The sequence below is a fragment of the Biomphalaria glabrata genome, chromosome 3, assembly GCF_947242115.1.
Source record: "Biomphalaria glabrata chromosome 3, xgBioGlab47.1, whole genome shotgun sequence".
NCBI lineage: Eukaryota > Metazoa > Mollusca > Gastropoda > Planorbidae > Biomphalaria > Biomphalaria glabrata.
In genome coordinates, this window is record NC_074713.1 from 9,329,622 (window position 1) to 9,356,830 (window position 27,209).

At 36.4% G+C, this 27,209-nt stretch overlaps 1 protein-coding gene across 2 annotated transcripts; it reads right to left on the reverse strand.

Annotated features, from left to right (window-relative positions):
- Positions 1-1,599: 1,599 nt before the first annotated feature.
- On the reverse strand, positions 1,600-26,854 carry LOC106072639 (uncharacterized). Of its 2 annotated transcripts, none has more exons than XM_056024465.1 (8): positions 26,720-26,854; positions 19,244-20,395; positions 12,320-12,535; positions 11,484-11,645; positions 8,576-8,758; positions 7,419-7,535; positions 5,216-5,362; positions 1,600-4,290 (listed from the first exon to the last, which is right to left on the reverse strand). In XM_056024465.1, the coding sequence occupies exons 2-8, from the start codon at positions 20,066-20,068 to the stop codon at positions 4,042-4,044; spliced, it is 1,899 nt and encodes a 632-aa protein (XP_055880440.1). In that variant the 5' UTR covers positions 20,069-20,395; positions 26,720-26,854; the 3' UTR covers positions 1,600-4,041. The 2 variants fall into 2 exon arrangements, with proteins under 2 accessions (XP_055880440.1, XP_055880441.1); XM_056024466.1 differs by lacking the exon at positions 26,720-26,854 and adding an exon at positions 22,915-23,019.
- Between the last annotated feature and the right edge of the window lie 355 nt (positions 26,855-27,209).

Sequence of the window (27,209 nt, forward strand, 5' to 3'; positions counted from 1 at the left end):
GAGATCGAGATAGAGAGAGAGAGAGAAAGAGAGAGATTGAGATCTATATTTTGTTTGAAAGAGAAAAAAGAGATCGAGAGAGAGAGAGAAAGAAAGAAAGAGAGAGATTGAGATCTGTATGTTTGTTTGTTGTTGTTTTTTTTTTTTTGAAGGAAAGAAAGTAAGAAATGGTATTGGAGAAGAAGTTAACAAAAAAATGAGAGTAAAAGAAAGTGAACTAAACAGAGAAGGAGAGAGAGAGGAGAAAGAGAACCTGATATGTGTATAGTTAGAACTATAACTATTAATGGTCCAGCATACAACATCCGTCGTTTTGTGTGTACATCTCTCCCCCTGCCTCCACATTAAGTGAATCAATAATTGAACCTAAAGTAGCCAGGTGTTTTAGCGATCATGTGAAGAAATCAATTTTTGTTTTTTTGGCCTTCGTTGATGGATTGTGAGGTTGACAATATAATGAACTGCACCACTGTCCTAGTTCTCAGCCTCGAGTCTCACGACTTTAGCACATCAGTGAGTGAGTTTGAAACAGGAAGTTATCAGTTTACTGTTGTGGAGCCCTTCAGGTCCCTTAGTCAGGGCCGGCATTGGATAATTGGGGAGGCGAAGTGAATTTGGCAGCATGAAATTAAAAAAAGAAAAGAAGAAAAAATAAAATTATGCAATTTATTATAAAACCTTCCCGTCTATATCTAAATAACTGAAATTCATGTATCGCATTTTTCTAACTGGAAGCAAGGGTAGACTGTTAAACATGGAGTCATAGAACTTTATGTTTCAGATCCAAGTTTTGCAATTGGTTCTTTAAATTTGTATTTAAGTCCTGTGCGGGCACCACCAATTGGAGGCGTTAGGCGGCTGCCTAATTTTCCTATGCCTAAGGCCGGCCCTGCCATAGAAAAGCAAGATAAATCGTTGTTGCTAAAGGATGTCAAGAATTTCGCTTTGGTCTTTTATGAAGTTTTCAGAGCCGCCTGAAAACGTTAATGAGAATGTAAGGGAAAATACTTTAAAAATGTAAAATCTTTGAAATGTACACGCTTGTGTACCTGTGGCATTGCTCTTAATAGATGTGGACTCTGTATTAGTTATTTTATTTTAATAGAAATAAATTATGTAAAAAGATCAATGTATGGCAGAATCTACAAGCTCTACAAGTTGCTCTTCGAGTGAGAATAGAATTACTCCAAGTTGTAAGATAGACGTAAAAGCTAGTATATAGTTCGTCCATCGTGGTTCGATGATGACCACTTTGTCATCCAGGGTGCTGAGTGCTTTGCACTGGGGTTTTATGCCTCCTCATGTGGCTGGTGAGACCTATGTGAGCCTGGAATGTCCGACAGCACACTGGGCAGGTTATTCCAGCTGGTGTCGTGGGCCTTGTTTTTCTTCTCTGGCGTTTTTCTTCTACCAGTGTTGCTCTCTTTTCCTCAGCAACCTGTGCGCCAGTTTTCACAGCGAGACGCCATGATGCTCTGTCATGTGCCTCTGTCTCCCAGGTGGCTGGGTCTATACTGAACACCTTTATAGAAGCTTTGCAAGTATAATAACTTAAAGAAGTCAGAATATAAACTTGATTTTCAAAAACTTAACTATAACTTTTAAAGACTTGAACATTCCATTTAATAGATTTAAAAATGAACGTAACACTAACATCTCTTATCATCACAACTTTATGTTTTTAAATGATAAAATCCAAGAGTACGCAACAAATACATTACGAACTGCGGTACATAAACAGAATGAATTGTGCATTGCTTGACAGCGGTTGTAACAACGTAACAAAATTACAGCATCATTTGTGTATACAAATATACAAGCAACAAAAACAATAGTCCATTAACAAGTACATATTATCATCGTATAATTTAAGCTTAATTTACATAATTAATTCTCTGTAAAGCTTTCAGTCTATAGTTCAAACATAAGATGTTTTTTTTTTTAAGTCCACTTAAAGCTAACATCACTTGACACAAACATTTATGTTCCATAAATAGATCGATTAGCGCACAAAACACCATTAGTATTTCACTTGCCAAATAAATACACCAGTGGCTCAACATTCAGGTCTACAACATACAACATACAAATCAACGTGCAGAATTGTAATTACGTAATTAAGATGTAGACACTGTGTAACACACATATCAGCAGAAGACAGTCTTGATTAAAATCTTTAAGTCATACTGTGTACTTATATTACTTACAACACATTCATCGTCACGTGTGTCAACTAGCTACCAATCAAAAGGCACACTAAATACACGCCCTTGAAATACATGATGTAAAACAGAGTAAGAATATTGACACTCAATTTATTGTTGTATGTCATGTCTACAGCACTAGCAGTTGCATAATACCAAAATGACAAAGCACCTTAGTGCAGTAGTCTGACTGTCACAAGATAATTGTGAGAATAAACCTGAAGGTTAGACAATAATTGTATGGGCAGGTCAGTTGCGTCAACATTTACCAGCTCCAACTAGAATTAGTTTTAATCTTGAAGCTTTGCACAGATGATAATAATGTACAACAGTGTTCCCCAAACTTTATCCGTAATGGAACACTTCGCACATCGTGAGTATTTAGCGGAACACTTTGCTTATTTTTCTTAAAGAGATTAATTCATGTGTTGGCCTACTAGTTAATTATTCCAACAGTTCGTGGAACACCTATTCAGGCATCGGGGAACACTAGGGATCCGCAGAACACAGTTTGGGAAACACTGATATACAATATTGTGAAAGGGAACAACAAGAGAATAACGTGAATCAATAAATTGAGACTCAGTGCTATATTTTAGACTTTAAGTTTATGGTCATCCAGAAAGAATGTTTACTATTGATCTAGCAGTAAACTGTTGGAGCACTTCTCAATAGAACTGAGCCAGAACAAGCGACATCGTAAAAAACATTAAGAATATAAAAAAATATCCTGTAGCCTTTATAGCGATCATTACATATCCCCGAAATAGCGTTTGTAATAAACATAGAATTTAAACATACAGTGGCGTTTAAGGAAAGAAGTCTATACACTAAAGACAATGTTATTTAATAAGAAAAAAGTGCGAAAGTGTATACAAAGCCCTGAGACCGTCTCTGAACAAGCCAAACGTTGTGAGACAGTCTGCAGTCGTGGAAATAATAAACAAAGTTCTATTCACAAAAATGTACACCTAAATAAATACAACTTCTGATGAAACAAAAATACGATGACTAAATAAAGAAAAAGGCATATGGCTAATCTGCCCTTGGAATTGAAGATTTTAACATGCAAGCCCAAAACCTCCCGCAGGACAGCGGAGGATGGTGGGAGGCAGATTTCGAACCAGGGTCCCGAGACTATTACATTGAAACTTAGTATGAAGCTGCTAGATTTCCCAAAGAAGACAAATATTTATAGAACAAACTCAAATATTTGCTGTTAGTAAATTCAATGTAAATATCAAAAGAAAAGAAAAGAAATTCCCTGATGACTCAAAAAAAGATTAAAGTATACAAACATTTTGAAAAATAATACTTCGGTTAATAGAGAAATTAACTGGAAAAAAAAATTGGTACATCTGCTGTCATTATAAATTAGGTGAAAAACTTTTTTCTGCTTGTGTACTTAATAAAGCATTATGTCCTTAGTTTAGAAAGTCTAGAGCTGGAATAGAGTAATAGAGTCATTTTATTAGAAGAGAGCAGTAATAGAGTCATTTTATTAAAAGAGAGCTGAAATATAATTAAAGTATTAGAATACAAGAGGGTAAAAAAATAATCAATGAATTAGAAGGTATGACAATTGTGTATGTGTACAACTTTTTCATTAAAGAATTAATAGACAAGATTTGATACATGTATATATATGTAGGGACCTATATTTATTCCATATTTTTTTTAGAAAAGAACTATTATACTCTAGTCTTCTATTTAACACTTGTATATTACACAAACAATAAAGGAAAATTCTTTAACTCTTTCTCTCCGTAATTATTCACCACATTCTGGTGGAATCAACGCTGGTATCGTCAGTTAGGAGAGAAAGAGTTAATGAAAATCATCCACAGACATAAAGTTGAGGGGGGTAGTCGTGGGTCCAGCGTATATTTTCACAAGGTTTCACCACCTGGATGGATGAATTGCAGACGGCATTGATGTCCTGCTCCACTCCGGCTAAGTACAGACGGACGTTGGGACATTGTCCTAGATTGATAGCCAGCAGTTGCGGGCAGTCGAGCTGAAGCCTGTGGATGTCTCGACATCCGAACATGTTCAAAAACTTCAGTGGTTGAGCTTCCAGAGAAACCTGAAAATGTAAAAAATTGTGTACATGTATTTAAATGTGTACATCCCCATGAAAATATTTCTTTTTATACAATATTGATAAATATATACATACTTTTCAAAACGGAGTGATTTTAATAGTTTTTAGAACTGCTTAATAATGAATACCAATCATATATTCAACTAAAACTTTATTTAAACCCTGAAAAAAATTCGAAAAAAAAAACATAATGAAAACACAAATACACTTTCTCAGATTTTTTCCTTATAAGTAAACCATGAGACAGTGGAAACTGTGCATGCCGGGTATATGTTAAATCTCTTGGGTTTTGAACCAAGCTTCAATCTAGGTGAAGACTGGGATTTTTTTTTTCACCCTCCGCCCCACTTTACAGGATACTTAACATTTGTAGGGGGTAGTAAAGGCGCTTGGTCATTAGCCACCCTCGTTAACCGTTGGCCATAGAAACGGGTGACCTTTACATCATCTGCTCTATAGATTGCAAGATCTGAATGGAGTACCTTTACCTCTTTGAAAATATTTTTTTGCAAAAACAAATTTAAAAAAACAACACTTTCCCCACCCCTATAGACATAGGGAACTAATTGTATTTCTCAAGCGTTGTCTAGACAGGTTTCCCTCTCAGATCTTACGATCTATAGGGCAGATGATGTTAAGGTCATCTGTTTCTTTGACCAACGGTTAACGAGCAGGAAATGTGGCCAGCACAACGACCAACTGCCTTTACTTTCTTCAACTTAAGTCAGTCTTCACCGAGATTCGAAACCAAGACTCCAGATTCAAAGCCAAGCGTTTAACAACTCAGCCTTCCAAGCGTTGTCTGTTGATATTTAAATTAGTTTAGATTGACGCGAGATAATTCCAGATTTGTGATCAAGTTGTTAAGCATGTCTGAGATAACTAGTTACTAGACAGGTGTACGTACCTTGGTTATAGTTCTGCATTTCTCCAGGTTCAGGTGACTGATGTTTGGGCAGCCGTGAAGCGCCATCTGGAGAGCATAGTCTGACACGTGACACCGGTACAGAACCACAGTTCTAGCCAATGGAGTGGACAGTGATAACAGATTGACCTGTAGGAGTCGGTAATCTTTTAGAATTAAGCTGGGCGTGAAGACATAGAAACAGTCTCCAAAAATAAAGCTATAACTAAGATAATAAACAATACACATTTCTTAATCGCTATGTTTCTTCATTGACGACAAATTTCATTGAGCATTCTTCCGAAAAAAGATATCATATGGTAAATGTTCAAACTATGATAGTCAGTCTATTTCCACAAGTGTTTAATGGACCTGGACATTATAGTCAGTCCATTTCCACAAGAGTTGAAGTGACCTGGACATGATATTCAGTCTATTTCCACAAGTGTTTAATTGACCTGGACATGCTAGTCTATTTCCACAAGAGTTGAAGTGACCTGGACATGATATTCAGTCTATTTCCACAAGAGTTGAAGTGACCTGGACATGCTAGTCAGTCTATTTCCACAAGAGTTGAAGTGACCTGGACATGCTAGTCAGTCTATTTCCACAAGAGTTGAAGTGACCTGGACATGCTAGTCAGTCTATTTCCACAAGAGTTGAAGTGACCTGGACATGCTAGTCAGTCTATTTCCACAAGAGTTGAAGTGACCTGGACATGATAGTCTATTTCCACAAGAGTTGAAGTGACCTGGACATGATAGTCTATTTCCACAAGAGTTGAAGTGACCTGGACATGATAGTCAGTCTATTTCCAAAAGTGTTTAATTGACCTAGACATGATAGTCTATTTCCACAAGAGTTGAAGTGACCTGGACATGATAGTCAGTCTATTTCCAAAAGTGTTTAATTGACCTAGACATGATAGTCTATTTCCAAAAGTGTTTAATTGACCTGGACATGCTAGTCAGTCTATTTCCAAAAGTGTTGAATTGACTTGGACATGCTAGTCAGTCTATTTCCAAAAGTGTTTAATTGACCTGGACATGCTAGTCAGTCTATTTCCAAAAGTGTTTAATTGACCTGGACATGATATTCAGTCTATTTCCAAAAGTGTTTAATTGACCTGGACATGATATTCAGTCTATTTCCAAAAGTGTTTAATTGACCTGGACATGCTAGTCAGTCTATTTCCAAAAGTGTTTAATTGACCTGGACATGCTAGTCAGTCTATTTCCAAAAGTGTTGAATTGACTTGGACATGCTAGTCAGTCTATTTCCAAAAGTGTTTAATTGACCTGGACATTATAGTCAGTCTATTTCCACAAGTGTTTAATTGACCTGGACATAATATTCAGTCTATTTCCAAAAGTGTTTAATTGACCTGGACATGATATTCAGTCTATTTCCACAAGAGTTGAAGTGACTAATCCAAGTCTATTATTCTATTGGTTCTTTGGATGGATACTATTAAGCAATAAGCATGTACATACCCTAAACAGGCAAGAATGCAAAACGAATCTATTAATAGCAATTAATGACAAACTACAGAGGATTATATCATTGGTTTATTGTTTTCCTCATGGACAAAGTACAAAACATTGTTAAAATTGAAATGAAGTGACTTTCATTTTGTTTAATTTTTGCCATTTCACCCATAGTCCTAATATAAATAACTTCATTGGGAAAATTGGAAAAGGGAGATAATGTGACTATAATATTCCAAATTCACATTTTCAAAAATTATAGTCAAATTTATAAGAACTTTGATAGAATGTGTTTACAATTCAACTTCTAATTCATTCCTCCTCACCAAGTCCAAGAGAAAACATTTTTACGTAAGTGAATTGGAAGACACATATCAGCCAGCCCTTTAGATCGGCCAAACGATTTCATATTCACTGATGTTGAATTAATTCGTTACAAAATTAAACGACTTCTCAGGATTAATCCCACAATGCCGGATGGGAATCAATAAGTAAGACTTGTGTGAAGATGGATATTGAACATACAAATGCGGACTGCCCAATCCTTGCAGACTCACGGAGAACAGCAGAGGAATAAAATAGGTATCAGAAAGCTACTAAAAATAGTCAGCATTGGCACCCCAAAGATTATTCGTCGTGACGACAGGACCGAAGACTAAGAAACTAATTAAACTATTTACTTTTTTGTTTGTTGTTTAAATGTGAGTCACATTTTTTACCTTACAATCAAACAGTCGGAGAAAGCCAATAGAGCTGAGAGCTTGAATAATGCACGAGTCCAATTGAAGCTGGTCGTCACTACAGAGATTGAGTTCAATGGCGTCAACACTAACACACTGAAGTAAACAGAAGCAGGTCAAAACATTTATTGTGTCATTTCAGGAAAGTCTTAAACGCCGTAGACTCATAATAAGTAAGTTGAAAACATGCTGCGCCATGTTGCGCTAAATCCAAGAATAATGTACAATGATGTATTGTTAAATCGTAACTTCAAAACAAAGGCATATTTTCCATTGTGCACTGATCTATAAAGAATAATATTATATCTTTAAAAAAAAAACTACAATGTGATAACAAGCAAAGCAGAAAAATACTTTGTTAAAAAAAACAAAGTTTAAATTAAGTGTAATTGTATCGATTAGTTTGGATCAATCATGTCATTAAATTTGTAATAGATCTAGACTCATCTCATCTGTCCCTTGACTTTCGTCGTAGAAAAAAAAAGTTGTACAACTTAAATTCGAGCTCTAGGGCTCAAGCCTCAAGCCAACACACTAACCACTGTGACAGCAAAGTGCTCATGAAGTTTGAAGCCACGACCTACTTCGCTACACAAAGTATGGGACTACCACCACATCTGTCAAGTATAAAGATCTTTCCCTTGATCGAAACCAAACAGAATAATTATTTACCAATAGTTAAATAACTAATTAGTTGTTTTTTTTTTCTTTTATTCATTCTTATTTTGCCATCACCAAAATTTGAACTAATCCGAGATTGGGTGTGGGAGAAATAATGTGTGCAAACTTTTTACCAGACAGACAGACGTGCACTGATGATACAAACTTTGAAAAAAAAAGTAGAATTTAATATTAAATCTGAAATCAATCGATAAAGGTGAGGGGGGAAACACATATAAATCATTACAATTATAAAGATAGATGGCTGCCTGGTCGTGCGGTTTGCGCGCTGGACTGTCGTTCAGATTTATCGATGGTCCCGAGTTCAAACCCTGCCCGCTCCCATCCCCCGTCGTCCTGCGGGAGGTTTGGACTAGGAACTAGTTATCTTCAACTCTGAAGGAACATCCGAAACATGTAAGATAAGACAAAGATGATATGGGAATTATCTAGATCTAGCAGAGATTGTGAATCACCTGTATCGTGATTGTTTTTAGCGCCGGTATCCCAATGAGTGCCACTTTACACATGTGGTTTGCTGTGACGTAGATGTGGTTGAGAGTGATGATGTCGTTGTCAGCGTCCGTGTGGAACAAGCGAAGACTTGGACTCCTCAGGTGAACAGCCTCGCAAGCAAAATCCCCGAGCATACAAAATTCCTGTACAGTTGAAAGAGATAATTTATAAACTCAACGCTATAATGCAAGTGGAATACTAAAATGTAATTTAACATTAGTTAGATCAATATTAGAATAAGTGTTCTCTTTATGGGACCTTCCAAATCAAGAAGACATAAATAAACTAGAACAGACGCATAATAGAACCGTGAAATGTATAACACGAATATTAGAGACATACCTTTAGAAAAACTATAAACTTAAAGACACTTCAGAATTAAGTAGCAATAATACTTAAAACACTAAACCATAACTTAATAATACAAAATACTAAAATGTAATAAAATATGTTGAAAGATCAAAGATATAGACACAATCCTTATTCCATATAAAAAGTATAGGGCAGATGATGTAAAGATCACCTGTTTCTTTGACCTACGGTTAACGAGGGTGTCATGTATCCAGCACAACGACCAACCGCCTTTACTTTTCCCCAACTATTGTCAGGTTCCCATTAGAGCTGAGTAGATTCAGAGGCGGCCAAAGATCAAGAAATAAAAATCCCAGTCTTCACCAGGATTCGAACCCGGGACCCCGGTACGGAAGCCAAACGCATTACCGCTCAGCCACCGCGCCTCACTCTTATTCCATATGCTAGGACAAAACGAAGCAATAGAGAAAGGATTATTTCAGCGATCGATACCACACGATGAACTGCTAACTACATGCACACACACACACACAAAAACGCAAACTAAAACTCTATGGCTATATTGTTAAGATCATCAGGGCTCTCAAAGATCTTCCTTCAGGGAACAGTACCAGGAAAAAGTAGAAGGAGCAGACAGAGAAAACGATGGATAGACAACATAAAAGAATGGACGGGCCTGTCATTAAGAATATATCCGAGACAAAAGGTTTGGTTTGGTTTTTGATTTTAGGCACATCGGCACAATTTAGGCCATGTCGTGCCTGCAGTCCTTTAAGGACTACTCTCTCTCTAAACAACAAGGGCGAGACAAAAGACAGTGCGGAATGGAGAAAGACGTCAACAGATCTTCTGTGGTGCCCTAACGGTCCAACAGACAAGGGATAAGTGAAGATGAAGGAAACAAATTGTACAAGTGTCATAGTGTCATTACAACATAAAATGGGTTGCCTGATTCAGACTGAAAAATCAATGACTTAGCAGAGTTAAAGTCTCTTTCACGAATATGGCTAATTATCTTCTGATTTGATGGAGCGCCTGTAATTTATACGATAAGTCTTTTTGCTCAGAAAAATATGAATGTAATCTTTAGTGAATAAATCCTGTCTCCAGGCTGAGTTGGAAACCAATGCAAAATTCATAACAGATTTAGGAATTATTATTTGATATGATGCAATGTATGTTGATTGTGAACGTAATTAGATCTAGAGCCACTATAAAAGTCACTAGGCTTGTTTTTCTTCGCATAATTTCTAATACAGTGATACGTGTAGCGTATCATATAACGTAACCCAGTTACAATACATGTATATGGATTCAATATATATTCACAGGTTTTTTTTGTGACGGTACCGGCACCTTTTTGAATGTGGGGAAAAAATTATCACTCTTCGCTTTGTATTTTAACGTATTTATTAGTAGTTAAAAGTTAGGCAATCCATCACTGAGTACCGGCACCAATCCTTTTACAAAAAAAAAGCACTGTATATTCATATGTGTTGCGTATAAAAATTAGGAAACACATAAGAGTCAATATGACCTATATTTGGGTTTGCATAATACTTTAGTCCTATGTGAAGCAAACATAGAAATCGTCTTCTAAGTCTAAATTTTTAGGCCTATCATTAAAATTTTATGAAGTCTAGAAGATTTATACATTTGCTTCATTTTGTATTACCCATTACCAGCTCAGCTCTCATTTTACAAAGCTTATATCAACTCACTGTCTGGTAAAAAGTTTGTACACGTTATTTCTCCCACATTCAATCTCGGATCAAGCGGAAATTTTGCATACTTTATAAATAAAGAGATATAAACCTATGCAGATATAAACCTATACAGATATAAACCTCTACAGATATAAACCTATACAGATACAGCTAAGGCCTCAACTTTAGGATTCGTTTATGAAATTACAAGTAGTAGCAGACAATACCAAGATTTTCTATTTCTAGAGTTATCTCTCTCTATCCCAGTAGAAACAAAATACTGGATGATTTTGATCTAAGACAGTCAAAGTAAACGCAATTTAAATCTATAAAAATGTTATAACAGATTTTTTTTTTTTTTTATTAATTGTATAGTGATAAAGAAATTTGTTTTCGACTGTACAGATTGTAGATATTGTCTTGTGTTGTGAACTATTAATTGTTTTCCGATTGTGCAAAAAAAGGTAATAAAAATGAATAATTTAGTTTTTCATTATGAAAATAACATATATTGGATGTAAAATGAAAATGTCATTTGGTTTAATTATTTTAAAGAGATTTTTTCTAATACTTTGGAGGGGAGCTAATTTTTTAAACAAAACCTTTTGGAATGCTTTAGTTAATCTCCCTTTAAAAAAATAACAAAGTCATAGGATTCTGATAGATGTATTTATGTTAAAAGTTCTGAACTCCACGAAGTAAAGAAGAGCCCATCCACTGCCCTCCTCCCCGCATCAACTTCGTCCCTGGTTATATCTATATAATACCAGTATTGACATCTAACACTTTATTAACAGTCTAACTGACCATGCTATGCTCTTATGTAAGTCGGAGCAGACTAGTGACCCACCTGTAAGTTTGGTATGATGTCCTCGTCCAACAGAAGGCTGTCCTGGCTCACACAGCCAAGTCTGAAGCACATCAAGCTCGAGTTCCTCTTCAACTGCTCCCTCAAGTTCCTCATGTCCAGCACCTCGCAATTCGAAAGTTCCAAAAAGCAGAGTTTTTCACTCTAAGAAGATTGAAATTGGTCAATAGAAGTCAATGTTTGTTCAGGCAAGATCGATATGTAAATTTAAAAAAAACCAAAACGGGAATTGGATTTGTTACAAAAAGAAACAACTTTTTTTTTGTTTCAACTCAATGTAGTCTAGCATTTCAATAAAATATCAAAAGTCCTTTTAAAAAAGCTTATCTAAAGAGGAAGAACTCCGTCCTTAAAACTAAATCTACCAATAATGTACACGTTATTTCCCTTATTCAATATCAAACCAAATAATTAATTGCCAATAATTAATCGACTAATTGAGTATTTTTATTTTTTCTGATTCATGTTTTGTTAGGTACAATAAATAATCAACTTAATCAGAGAATGCGTGAGGGAGAAATAACGTAAGCAATTATTTAAGGGGACCAAACCCAACAACTTTAGCCATATCTGTGAATACTGAAGTATTAGTTTCCCTTGCTGCTTTGAAGCAAATCAATCAATTCGCGGTAATTAATTGTCTGATCGGTTACTTTTTTAAAATTGATTAATGTCTTGTCTATGCCAATGAATAATTGTGCGAAATTTCAACTTGATTCGAGAATTGGTGTGGTAGAAATAACTCCAGACAGACAGACAAACAGAGTGAGTTGATAGAAGCTTTGTAAAAAAAACGACATGCTGTTGCTGTAGTTCACCTTAATGTTGATAGACCTCAGGACGTTGCTGCCATTGATGCACGCTCGACGGAGCTTCGGGGCGAAGAGCTCCAGATGCTCCACAGACTCCATGCCAGTGTCCACGGTGATGTGGCGCAGATCTGGGGCGTCCACGCTGACAAACAGGACGTTCCAGAGGTTGAAGAGGTAGAACTTCTGCAGTGACTCAGACACCAGACGGATGCCGTGGAGGTGCTGCAAAATAGAAGATAAATAATTATCTTATCTTATACAATACAGACGTTACTTCAAAAAAGAAGATGATTACTTCCTACGCGTCATGCATATTAACCAATGACCTAAATTCTGGCAAGTCACTGGTTTTCCTGGCTAGCTCAGGCAACCCATTCCATGCTCTAATAGCACTAGGGAAGAAGGAGCATTTGTACAAATTTGTCCTAGCATATTGAACGAGGAATGTGCCTTTATCTTTGTGTCTCTCTGAGTATGTTATTGAATTTTGTTTTTGTATTTGAAGATTATGGTTCTTGTGTATAATTGCTACTTTACTTTTAAGTCTTCTATCCTGAAATTGTTGGAATATAAACTAAGTTATATAGGAATCTTTAACTTTAAACAAATAACAAATATAAAATTCTATTTTTAAAAATTCCCCTATTTTAAAACTGAAGACATTTTTTAAGAATGATAACTTTGCTCTTAATAACTAATGAATGATGACTTTAAAAAAAAGGAACAATAATCTCATGCCCCAGTACCTACCCCCTCCTACGAAACAAAATCCTGGTTACACCCATGCTTCAATTTACTCAGAGTAGCCTATATACAATTTGAGTTTGGTGATATAGATCCAGATTGGTAATAATACAATACAGTAGTCAAGACTAGAAGACTGGATCTATTTAACGATATGCTACAGAAGATTCTAGTTTGATCCAGCTCAAAAATGTTCCTGGACGTCTATTTGTTCATTTAACTCTTTAATTGCTGGAATCTGAAATGTGTTCAAGATATAAATCTCTAGAACAAATTTAATTTTAAGATGATTATATTTTGAAAATGTATAACGGTCAAACCAGAGTTTTCCATTTGTGGCCTATATGCTAGTATTTTTCCTCAAATATATGCATACATTTATGAATTTAAAAAGTTAAAGCTGTTTTAGAGATCCGTGTTCAACCTCCCATCCAGGCAGGCTTTAGAATTTAGGTTTCACCCATGCAAAGTTTGCAAGCTAATAAGAGGAATTTAAAAAATAGATTAAAACCAAAGAGCAGATATGGGCATTACGATAGTTATTGAAATTAAATTATATTGTGTGTCTTATCTTAACTTATCTTCTTATATAATACAGACGTTACTTCAAAAAAGATGATTACTAAAAAGAAAACGTGTCAATAGTGTGTATTCAAAATTATCGTGATTCTTCTACATGAAGAATTAAAACTTTTTATTTCGTAAAGAGGAACTGTGTAAGTACTTCATCTATAGTATCTATACCAGCAATCCAGTGGGCTATGTTTTGGCAGATAAACTTTCGAAAATATTTAAACACAGTAAGTATACAATTCCATCTGTACAGATAGGAAACAGAAGAAGTAGTGTTACAAGTAGTCTGAATTCACCTAGAAAATTAATAAAGTACACTTTCAATCTTGAACCTTGACGTATGAGCTCGAGCAGCGAAGGTCTGTTAATTATAAGATAAGGTAAATGTGTAGAATAACCTGAGATATGTGTCGGTATGGCACTGTGTTTAAATTTTGAAAAATATTTGTCTTTACATGGATTAAGTTTTATATTCTAAATATTTTTATTCAGAAGTAAATAGTCTGTTTGTTGTGTTTCAAATAAAATATAATATGGTAAACATTTTTTTTAAATTACATGTTCAGCATTATTTACAAACTGAATTTCTCAGAAAGTGATAAACACAATCAAATATAACTTTCTATAAATTGTATTATGATATAAACAGGAAATTATTTGTAGAACGCATTTTTAATTTCCTGAGTAGAATATAATAATAATAATAAAGCTTGTCTTCGAGTCCGAAGATTAGTGAGGAATGCAGTATTTCTAGTGGCTGCGCAGCCCCAGCTGTGACCTACATATTTTGTCACACATATATCGTACATAATTGTTTGTATTTTAAATCACACTCATGAGGACTCCTCTAATTTGTATCCCTTTGAAATAGTTATTTTGGTACAAAATTACCCTTTGCCAGCTACATCCTCATTTTATTCCTATTATGAATGAAACATTCTTGCGCCTCCACAATAGTCTTAAGAGAGCGTGATGTGTGGCTCTAATAGACCTTAAAGTAAAAAAGAAAATATGGTTTCGACTTTCATGAACTTTTGGTTTATGCAAATATATTTATATCGATAGAAACGATTTTAAAGGCATCCAGACATCTCGATCTGTGTCTCGGGAGCTTAGTGCGAACTCGATTGTTGACAGACTGCATCAATACTTCGAATATTTCGTTAAAAGTACTCAAATATGTACACGTACACTTAAGTACTCGAATAAAGTTTGGTTAGAGTTGAACCAGCAGTTGTTTTATGTTGATTGTGTTGTTGTTTTTTTTTTTTTTTTTTGTTTGTTTATTCCCATTGATGATGCTGTTGTTGAAGTTGTTTTGCACTTTAAATCCATAAATATACTTAATGGCGTCACCACGTTTTACTTTCTAAATCCTCTCGCTAAAAGGGAAATCTACAATAAAAAATATAAATACTTATACATAACTCTGATTTAGATTTTTTTTTTTTGAGTACGTCAGTTTGAGACTTAATAGAGAGAAGGAGTATCAAGGAGAATGAGACAGAAGGGGCGAGGCAAAGGCAAAGGGGTGGGCTGGGAGAAAAGGCAGGCACTTGACTGGAACCCACAGGGAAAAAGGAAAGTGGACAGACTCAAACAAACCAGGAAGTGGTCAGTCATCAGTGAAGCTGAAGATACCGAAACGGCGTTGGAGCAGATGAACAAGACTGCTTTGAACCGAGTTCAGTGGAGAGCTGCAGTTGCGGGACCATGCTCCCTGGGAAGGGGGGGGGGGGAATACACAGAAATAGATCAAGTAGGTCAAGTTAAAGTAATGGGGCTTATCCCAATGCTATTTGGACATTTGTTCTTCTGCTCAGGAGCTCCTAAATGTATCCGTAGTTGATGGTGGGTTCATTGCATGATTGTCAGCAGATGTAAACGCCCCTGTCTCAAAGATAGCATCTTAGAAGCATCTCATTTCATTGTTAAGATTTATGGTTCCCCCCCCCCACCCATTCCCTCTTTTACACTCCCCTTCCCACATTTTATCTCTGATTGACGTCATCGGAGGTTTGATTAGTTGAGATCAATACTGTACCACACTAAAGTGATAATCTCATGTTACTTGAGGGAGGTGGGGCGATGGAGGAAGGGGCATATGTTTAGTTATACATATTGAACATCCGGTATTTGTGTATTGCTGACCCATTGGTGGCTAAAACTATATGGAGTACGAGAGTAACTGAGAGAGAGAGAGAGAGAGACAAAGAGAGCGTACAGATGAGATTGTGTGGGTGTGCCCCTATAAGCATGTGTAATTAAAACAGTAAGAAGACCCGCTTGATACCTAATCGAAATCCTCTTATTCAAGTAAATCACTAGTGTTACTTGGGCTCCACGTGATAGAAAATATGACGTGATCTAAGCGCTCCGAGTGGATGACGTCAATCGTGACTCACGTTGGGTTTTTTTTTGTTGTTGCTGTTTAAACCGCAATGTCAGCAAAGATGTTCAGTGGGTGTGCGCGCTTGCGTGCGTTGTTTTGTACTTCTTTGTTCTCTTGTTTATTTCGTGTTTTGAAACTGTGTAGGTGGGAAACGAGGAAATGCCGACGCACTTTTGAAAAAAAAAAGTATTGTGACTTTGTTCCATAAATCTACATGAATGTTCTTCAGGAACATAAAGACGCAGCTATATTATTTTTACAATGTGGTTTTTAACGTAAAACAAGGCGACACGGCTGCTTAATTAAGTTTTTTTTCCCTAAGGCTTATAATACATAAAACACGCAACCATAAATTATAAATACATAAGCACAAACTAATCTATTAGTTAGACACACCTATAAACATTTCTTATTCCATATATGCAAGAACAAATTCGTACAAGTGATAGTTCTTACATAGTGCCTTTAGAGCATGAAACGGGTTGCCAGAACCAGCCAGGGAAACCAATGATGATAACAACTGCTTTCATTTGTTTCACACTTTGGGATTTCTGGAAGAGAGTCAGTCTATCTAATAAAGTCTACTTTACTATTATTGTTTAAAATCCGAGATGGCCCTCTTAAAAAAACTTGTTTTCCAATAGCGCTCTTCAAACTAGACATAAAAAGAAAACAATAAAACATTTTTTTGAAAATTCTAATTCTTTTTTAAAAAAGCTCATACGAAGTGTAATTGTATCAATTCGTTTGGATCAGTCATGTCATTAAATGTGTAATAAATCTAGACTAACAATAATAAATCTGGGCGATTAGAAATATGTTTACCAATTGTTTTTGTTTAGCGCAATTTCCTGCTTTTAGCTTTCTCAATACGCTATGAGCATGGACAAGTTGGGAAAATGGCGGGGGGGGGGGGGAGGAGAGAAAGAAAGGGATGTCTGGGTGAATTTTTATCGTAATCACTTTTTACAGGTATTTATTTTTAAAAAACTATTGGGGGGGGGACGACCTGAATTCAAATTCATGGCTCACCCCTCCTCAAGCCGGCTCAAGCTGACTTACTAATAACTCTGCTAGTGAGGTGAATATGAAAACATAAGATTGTAAAGTTACCTATTGTTTGTTTTAAACTTACTATATAGGGGAATAATTCAGCTTATACCACCGCTTCCGTCAAGTACAATCTTTCCTTTGTTTGAGATTCCAAACAAAATAATAAATTACCAAATTGGTTCTTTTTTTTTTTATTATTGATTCTTGTGTTGTAAGGTAAAAGAAATGATTGTGCAAATTTTCAACTTGATCCGAGATTGGGTGTAGGAGAAATAACGTGTACAAACTTTTTACCTGACGGACAGAAAGACAGAGTGAGTTGATAAAAGTCTAAAAAAAAACCGCGTCAATTATAATATTGCACATAAAACAGACTGAAACTTTAAAGGAGTTACATTATGAGCAGTGATAAGAAAATACTGTACAACAATAGCAAAAGGGGGACAGCATATATGTTAACACCACCTATACACTCACACAAACACACACAATCTCAAACATCGCACAGACATTCCCTCAAACTCACACATCCCACAAACACTCATACAAACACACAACCTCACACACCACACATATAATTGCACAAACAGACATTCACGCCCTCTTACACCGCACATACATCTACACAAGTTGCACTCAATCATCACACAGATACAAGTCATCATACAAGTAGCATACAACTATCATACAAATAACAACAATAAGTAAAGTACAACCCTCATACAACTATCCTGCAAGCATAACATCCAAGCATACTGGCACTCCGTAAGTAGTTTTCAAGCCAAGAGAAAAGACGTTATAAAAAAGTCAGCTGGGGCTGAGGGCGACAGACTTTAGTTCAATGACACGCGTCATGAGATTTCACATTTAGCAATAGAACACCTGCTCCTTATATCCGCGACAACTCTCCTGTAAGGTGAAGAACTTGAATACATTAAATGTAAAGATAACGTCTAGGTCATTCTCACTGGACTGAAAGATTGATACAAACTTTTTACGAATTTTTGTTTCATGTGGCAACAGATGTACAAAACCATAAAACTTATTGTGGTATATGTATATATGCTTATTGCTTTCTTGCTTTATCACTAGAAAAAAAAAACAACTTTAAAAAAAATATTAGGACATCAAAGTAGATATACCATAAAAAGTGGAAACCATTGAATACCCCCCCCCCTCCATAAACACACGCGCGCACAATTTGTATTCAGTAACAAGACAAATGCAAGTAAGAGGTACTTTTGTTTTGGCTGACACGAAAAGTACAAGACAAGATCTAGATGAGTTAGTGAGTTGAATCCATAGTACAAAACGAGATCTAGATGAGTTAGTGAGTTGAATCCATAGTACAAAACGAGATCTAGATGAGTTAGTGAGTTGAATCCATAGTACAAAACGAGATCTAGATGAGTTAGTGAGTTGAATCCATAGTACAAAACGAGATCTAGATGAGTTAGTGAGTTGAATCCAAAGTACAAAACGAGATCTAGATCAGTTAGTGAATTGAATCCAAAGTACAAAACGAGATCTAGCCCAGTGAGTTGATAGTAGGCTATTTTGTTAAAAAAAATAATGGATAACAAAGAACTCTACATAAGTCGTAACGATATTATTGACCTCATGTAATCTGGATCATAACTAACCTGATATCAGCAGTGCGAATGCCAACCTTAACCTGCGTTATACATGTGGACGAGAATGCCTATCCAAAAAAAAAAAAAAAGAACAAAGAGCTCTATATTCAGATGAAAAAGTGTTCTACGAGATCAACCATAAGTCGTTCTGCGACTGAAGGAAACAACTAAGTAACCTGAATTCTGAACTATTTTGAGCGTAGATGCTGGCAAAGTACTGGTTTTTGAATCAGGGAAGTTAGACCGAGTGTTAGTATCTGAGTATGCCAATTTTGGTGGAAAAGTATATAATTATATAAATGTTTACAACAGATTTTCATTAATAACTTATTTATAGCAGTTTGTAATACTTGAATTATAAATAAACCGATTTTAATACTTAAATTGTAACTTACATGGCTGTATTTACTGAATTAAAAAATGAAGGGCACGATTGTGTTCATGGAGAGCCGATGTGCAAATAATCAAAATCAAATCAATTACATTAAATCGTTTCAGAATAGCTGTAAACAAAATTGAATGTAAAGAATTTACCTCACAATTACTGATGCTCAGTTTCTTAAGGCTGGTCAGTCTTTTGACCACAGTCCATAGCTCATCCATCTCAATAGGCACGAAATGAAGGCACAAGACACTCAGGCAGTGGGAGTGCAACGTCTCTGACACAGTGTGGGCGATGTGTCCACCCTCCCTCATAGCCTGCTCGCTCCTCACGTCATGGAGAGGAAGCCCTGAGTTGATTTTAAGTTTAAACGTTTCCAAATGTTCCAGAGACGACAGAAAGTCGTCCACGCCGGCGGCTGTCACCCTCCAGCAGGCGTTGAGCGAGACGTCCTTCAACTTGGGGAAGGATTCTGCGATGAGCTCGAGGTCCTCGTCCGTTAGGGAGAAGCCGCCGTTGATTTGGATGTGTTCCAGCTGGCTGAGCGTCTGGAGACTTTCCACCACAACCCTGGTCCAGAGAATCGGCAAGCGGAGGTAGCGTAAGTTGTACAACCTTGGAATCAGGGCGAACATGCTTTCGTAAACTGGAGAGTTCTTATACCACGTCAGGCGGTGCACATGGAACCCGTACACCCGAAATATACAGCAAACCATGCTGAAATGGTAGTATTGATAAACAGAAGGGTTGATGTGTAGGTCGCGCCACAGCTGACTGGTCGTCTGCAGTATTCGGCGCCACTTCCGACACACCATGGCTAGAGCGGGAAGATCATCTTCCACGGGTCGGAGGAAACTGAAGATGCGCACCAGGACCTCGTCTGGAAGGTCGTTGATGTGCAGTGCATAGAGCGGACATTTTGACTTGACCTGATATTTTGACGTACTGCTGCATTGCTTTGAGCTTTGAATCAACATGATGGAATATGAGCTCTCTAGGTTTCATTAGGAATTTCTCAACCAATATTTGGCTTTATTAAAAACCAAGAAAACCCAAAAACAGTTATTCTCAATTAAATCCTTTAACTTATAACTAACATGTATTCACGTATATTTCTTAGAAGATATCGATGGGTAATAAACGACATTTCTGGCACGTTAGCCATATTGCTGACGTGTTTGAAGAAACAACATCTTGAAGTAATAAAACTTGCAGCCCAGAATATAAACATTGGACTTAGATCAAACGTTGAATGAAAGACGAGACAGCATCCCGGGAAATTCAGTCCTTATGCAATGTGTTGGCTAGAGGAGGGAGAAGAAAATCAATGGAAATGTTTATAATAAAGGTTTTAAAAAAAAAACATATATTTATATTTACATACTTTCTAATCCCACCAGCTGCTTCCTGGAGCTTGGTGGGATTAGACGTCTATTTGATGCTTTTGTTTAATCTTCGCTGATTACAGCTTCTAGAGTTCAATCAGTTTTGTTTTCTTTGGGTTTTTTTTTGTTGTTGTTTTTTCGAACAATTTGTCTTTAGTTCTCTTTTTGAAACTTCTTTCGTCAGACAGAGGATAAACTAGGGAGGAGGGGCGGCACTGCAGTAAAAAGCTGATAAATTGACGATGAGGCACAGACGTAGGGACTGCACTTTGGGGAAGTATGTTTCCGAAGCTGTTGGGAGTGAAAAGGTACTTAGAAACTGTCATCATGTTTTTTTATAGGGTGCTTCTGATGTTTGTTGTTTTGTTTTTTTAACTGAATCTTTCCTCCAGTGCTGGCAGTTTGAAATCTCCCGCCTTTGCCAACTATCTCCTATATACCTCAGTTATTAACATGCGCACTAGAAACAATTTAGACTACAAAGATTTTATCTATTTATCAATGTTTTAATTCGAAAAATTGCCTATTTTGGCAACCAGAAATACGATCGCTCGTTAACAGCATAATAGCCTCTTATTACCAAATGTTTGACTGTTTAAGTAGGCCAGACTTAGTTTAGATTTGACTGTTATATTTCATGATCGTTAAAAGACAAATAAAAAGGGACTTAGTATTATTACCATTTCATAATTGTTATATTTAATATTAAAGGACAAACTTGGATCTAAGGTTCGATGTTATTTTCCAGGCTATAGCTCTGCGCCCTCGTGGAAACTTCAGTTAGAGAAAACAGACCGACTAACAAAAAAAAAAAAGGAAACATCCCCCCCCCCCCAGTAAAGGTTTCACAGAACGTTCTAAGGAACATGTTCCGATTAAACGTATCAACCGCCACGTCGTTCCTCAGCGGGTCACGTTGCGGTTACTCTTTTTCGTTTAGTGGTGATAGAGTATAGGAATACCGAGGATCCACTTGTGTGCTTGGCCTCTGGCCTCTCCTGGATGGGGGGAAGCCAAGCGGGGACTCAAGGAGCGGTGTCTCACAACAACGGATGTAATGAAACGACCTTATGGGGAACATCCGGACAGAGAGGTCGATGAAGAGCCAATCTATCATTCCTGGTCTCTGGTTAAAATCCTACCCTAATCCTAAGTCAAAGATTATAATAGGGCGCAAGCTCGATCCTTAACGGACACTCGCTGAGAAGCTAAGAGTCGTTGGACATGGTTTATCTCTTAAACCCCACCCCTTCCCAGGATCCTCGTTTGATTGGGGTAGCTTACGTGTAAACAGAAAAAAAAATGCATATGTAAATATAATAAACCCAATGTCGTGTCTTTTTCCAAAGGCCCCGTAAACGTAGTATAGGTATAATGCAGGGGCGGACTGGCTATATGGGTATTCGGGCAATGCCCGGTGGGCCGATACCCCAATGGGCCGGTAGGATCAAAGTCATCATCTTCTTTTTTGATGTCACGTCTGCATTTTATAACATAAGGGCCGTAAGGATGCTACTAATGACACATATTTAATTGTTAAAGGTTTTAAAGTATACTCTTATAAGAGGGGCCCTCTGAGCGAAGTTTTTAAAACAAATCTTTTGCAAACTCTATTAGGGCCCACTTATTTAATCTAACACATTTTTCAAAATTAATGTAATAACTGACATCCGTAGACAGTGCTACTAATAGGCTTCATCCTTTTAGGGCCTACACACTTTACGATTAAAAAAGCAACAAAAGGCCTTATTCAGGCTTATTCCTTATAAGGAAATAGTGTTCACTGTATGCATGTGTAGCTATCAATACATTATCAAACTTAACATAATGATTTTGAGGACAGGTAGACCTAGATTTGGATGTCCATCATGTAATATACAATTTATGGTCCGGATTGTATAGATTATCCCGGGCCGATTTTGACATCCAGTCCGCCCCTGGTATAATGTACGTTAAGTAAGATAATGGGCATTTGAGGTATCGTAGGATTGTGTGTGTCTAGAAATTAAATTTGGCTATCATAAATATCATGGACTACTGTGCACATGTGCTATCATTGAATATCGCAGATCGGTAGCCTATATGATGTACCCTTAAGTACCGTATTTTATTAAACAACATTGTTGTTGTTTTTTCTGACAGACTCTAGTAGGCATACACTATAGTGCATCAAAAGCTTATAGAAGAAAGTAGAACACTACATCTTTGATTAAATTACTCATGCATGCACGTGCACCTAGTGACCTGGTTAGTGTACAGAACCGTGAAAGTTGATAACAAAACAGACAGCCAGATTTTGGATGTAGGCCGACGGTATGTCCCTGATAACTACAATGTATATACATTATTTTGATTTATTTTGATTCAATATGAAAAAGGTTTTTAATGAATGCATAAATGTGTGTCTAATTGCAAAAAGAAAATGCATCAATAATTACCTGCATCCTTACGAGAGATCATGATAGGGGCGACTGGAGTATCCCAAGAGGAACAAAACAACAACACAGACCTGACTCCCACGTGATGTTCATTCATAAGATCAACAGCTCGGAAAGCGCTGTGTATATTTATTTATACTGGCCAATAGAACTCGTCCACTGCCTCACGCACAGATGTGTCTCTTGATGACGCAAATGATCGCTTTTTTTCCCCCCTTAAAAACGATCAGCTGTTGCAAACCTTGTTTGTAAAAAGGGGAGATGAGTAGGGGGAAAAGGTCGCTGAGGTCACATTACGTCATCTACATCCATAATCTCTTTCCTTCTAAATGTGCATAGTTGACAAATCTTAAGTCTTAAATTTAGACTTTCAGCTGCTAAAATCCAAGGTGCTTTTCACTACTGCTACCATAAATTAATAAGACCAGCCATCATTGAATGCTGCTAATCGATCTTTCAAATAAAGAAATTAAATATTCAATTTAGTAGACTTCGGTTAACGCTTATGCTTACAAGGGCGCCTACTAAATTTAATGATTACTCCCATGTCATAAATTGAGTCGACGGGAGTACAAGCATTTGGTACGAGCCGACCCGCGGCGTAGCATACGTCGCTATTTAGTGAGAAGGCTTCTTGTTCTAACCCCCCCCCCTCTTTTTTTTTCTCTGAGCCGCGAAAGTTACATGGGGTAACTCTAGTCCAACTTGCAGAAATATAAGAGTTATCTTTTCATGACTTTTTCATTTAAGGCTAGAGAGTCGGCTTGCGTGCGTGGTGTCCCGCATGGTTGGGCGACGAAGAGAATTATATATAAAGATAACCTAAATATTAACTTAATATTTGTTACTACATGTACAGGAACTAGAAAAATATTTTAAAATATATTTTATCTAAGGGGAAGAACTCCACTTTTACATTCATAGATCCCAACACTGTAAGATTTATTTCCTTTTTTCGCTATCAAGCAAAATCAATTAATTATCACTATTTAATTTACTAATTGCTTAATTACTTTTTTTTTATTGATTCGTGGTTGGGAACGATGAATAATTGTGAAACGTTTCAAGCTGATCCGAGCATACGAAGTGAGAGAAACAACGTGTTAAGAATTTTACCAGACAGACAGACAGACAGACAGACAGGGTTGAAATGAGCCGCCAAAAAAAAAAAAGGTGGCAACAAAAAAAGAAGTAATAAGAATTAAAAAAGAAGTTACCACTTTCAAATCTTTAGAACGATACAAACAAATGTGTCTGAATTTCTCTACATATTGTTTTATCTTATCTTATCTTATATAATACAGACGTTACTTCAAAAAAGAAGGTGATTACGTCCTACGCGTCATGCATTTAGTCATGCATATTAACCAATGACTTAAATTCTGCCAAGTCACTGGTTTTCCTGGCTAACTCAGGCAACCCATTCCATACTCTAATAGCACTAGGGAAGAAGGAGTATTTGTACAAATTTGTCCTAGCATATGGGACGAGGAATGTGCCTTTATCTTTGTGTCTTTCAGAGTATTTTATTAAATTTTGTTTTTGTATTTGAAGATTATGGTTCAGTGTTTTATGTATGATTGCTACTTTACTTTTGAGCCTTCTGTCCTGAAGGCTTTCTAAATTTAGTGATTTTACCATAGGTGTTACTCTAGTCAAATGTGAATATTCGTTTGTTATGAATCTCACTGCTCTATTTTGTGTCTGTTCCAATTTCTTTGTTTTCTTGAGTAGAGGGGTCCCAAACGGAGGATGCATATTCTATTATTGGCCTAACCAAGGTTAAATAACATTTTAGTTTTATGTTCTTGTTTGATTTATAGAAATTTTATGTATTACTTTGTTCTATTTATGTATTAATAATAATAATAATAATAATAATAATAATAATAATCTTTATTGTCCATATGGAAATTTTTCTTACAATTTGTGCATTACACCAAACAAAAAACATTATAACTATAAGAAACCAAAGTGTACATTCTCACCAGACGCACTCATAATTTACATGTGACAAAGTTTATATCAGATTGTTCTTATTTAATGATTTGATTGCCAGGGGAACAAAAGAGTGTTTGTGTCTTTTTGTCTTTGCCATCGGTGTCTTGTATCTCTTTTGTGATGGTAAAATCACAAAATCCTGACACAAAGGGTGATTCTTTATTTCGAGGATCTTGTTAGCTTTTTTTTTTATTCTATTTATGTATTACTTTGTTCTATGTATTACTTTGTTCTATGTATTACTTTGTTCTATGTATTACTTTGTTCTATGTATGTATTTTTTTTACGTGTAAAACGTGTAAAACAAACGAAAAAAATACTCTCATCTTTATTCTCTCTCTCCCTCTCTCTCCTCTCTCTCTCTGTGTTTGTGTAACCAATTGTTAATTAATTATTCAATGTATCTAGCATTGTTAACAAAATGTTCTGTAAGCTCAATCTGAAGGCGCTTTAACGGACATAAAATAGAGCTAACAAACTGAGGGTTGAACAGACCGTACATTTTGACGATTTACGTTGCGTTTAGAAAAGTCGTGGAACGCAAGTTTCTCTAAAGGGCTTTATCGAGTAATCACTACTATACAAGGTGATGATGGTTGGTGCACTTGTTATTGCACTCTCGAAATCACGGGGAGGGGGGGGGGGGGGCAATAAAGAGTACCGTATACAGGAGAGCAGCAGAATCTCATCTTTAAGTGCCCAGAATATTCAGTTCAGCACTGTTCTGAATTGTTCATTGTTCTAAATTCGCTGCAACTTTATCGCCAGGTACACTAGCTATCACAGCATTACAGAAGTCACGGCCAGAGAGTACAGTGTTTCTCTAACTTTTCCATGTGTCGAGAATTTAGTTAGCGTCCCCCTAGCTAGCTGGGGAACTTTGGGAAGCGCTATATGCTCTCACAATGGGGCCCGAAACAATTATAAAACTTTTTTTCCTGTTAAATTTTGCATAAATATTTTAATTAAGTTTATAATCCTAATCTAAGCCCCACGTATATTATCATTATCGTAAGCCCCCAGCACCAAGCGTTTTCCTGTTTTCTGGTTCGCAGAGCTCGCTCTCATAGTAAATAGAACGCAAGTCAAAAAAACAGTTACATTAAAAAAGAATGGGACATGCCGATATTGATATGTTTCCTTGAAATAAACGAGGCAGCACTGGCCAATACTATTGTTTGAGAACATTCGAGTGATATGTAGCGAACGTACGTCAATAATTTATTTGGTCTCCTAAACGTCGTCTACATAAAGATGTACAACATTCGGGAGAGTTTCGGTCATTCTAACATAAGAAAGTCGAGAAGAATCACTTTAGAGGAGACGTACTGAAACGACTTCTTCCAAACGTTTTAAGTCGATGTTGTTGCAGACGCCTCTCTAGAAAACGGTTTACATTTTGAAAGGTCCTTATCAGAAAATGAAACGCTATTAAAAATGACATGTTTCGTCCAACATCGGTACTAATGTCATTTTACTTGGTCAATTATCAACTATGGATTGACTACTACAATGAAAATACAACATGAAATAGAAATCGGCATGCTCTACCCCACCCTCTTCCGTTTTGTAAGGACGTCGCGCCTCCTCCCTACACCCCACTCCCAAATGAACCTCGCTTTCCCCTAGGAGGGGGGGGGGGGGCGCCCCACAGTTTGAGAAATGATGCGTGATAATGTAGTTGAATTATCTTATCTATTACAGGCGTTACTTCAACAAAAAAAATAATAAAAGAAGATATTACATCCTACGCATTTCATGTATGTTGATCCATAATTTAAACTTTGATTTAATGAGATCTGACCTTTTCTAAGCAGTGGGGGTAGAAATCCTTAAAGAGCTGACTGATGAGTCAAACAAACTCGAAGATTACGAACTGCATCAACATAGGAAACTTGGTGACTCGTGATGTTGCCTGTTGACAGTTTGCAAAATGTTTCTGCATCTTTAAATTTCCAATTGTCACTAGTCAGAAGAAACGAGAAAAGGAAATGTTTTTACTGATGTGTATTACTATTTCATAAACGATTCGTTGATTTAGAGAATTATTTAATTAGTTTAAAATTGAAATGGAACTTAGTATATATAGGGGCCGTTACGTTTCTTCTTTCCTTTAAGATGCCGGCTACTCTCGTTGATTTGTTCCTAGGCTTTTATGTTGTTTAATATAGCCGGAACATCACCTGCTTTTTTAAAAATTATTTTCATAAAAATGCCAAATTCAATGATCAACCTAACCTACTTTTTAAACCCGTGAATTAGTGTATCTGTTACAATGAAATTTCATGGCCCGC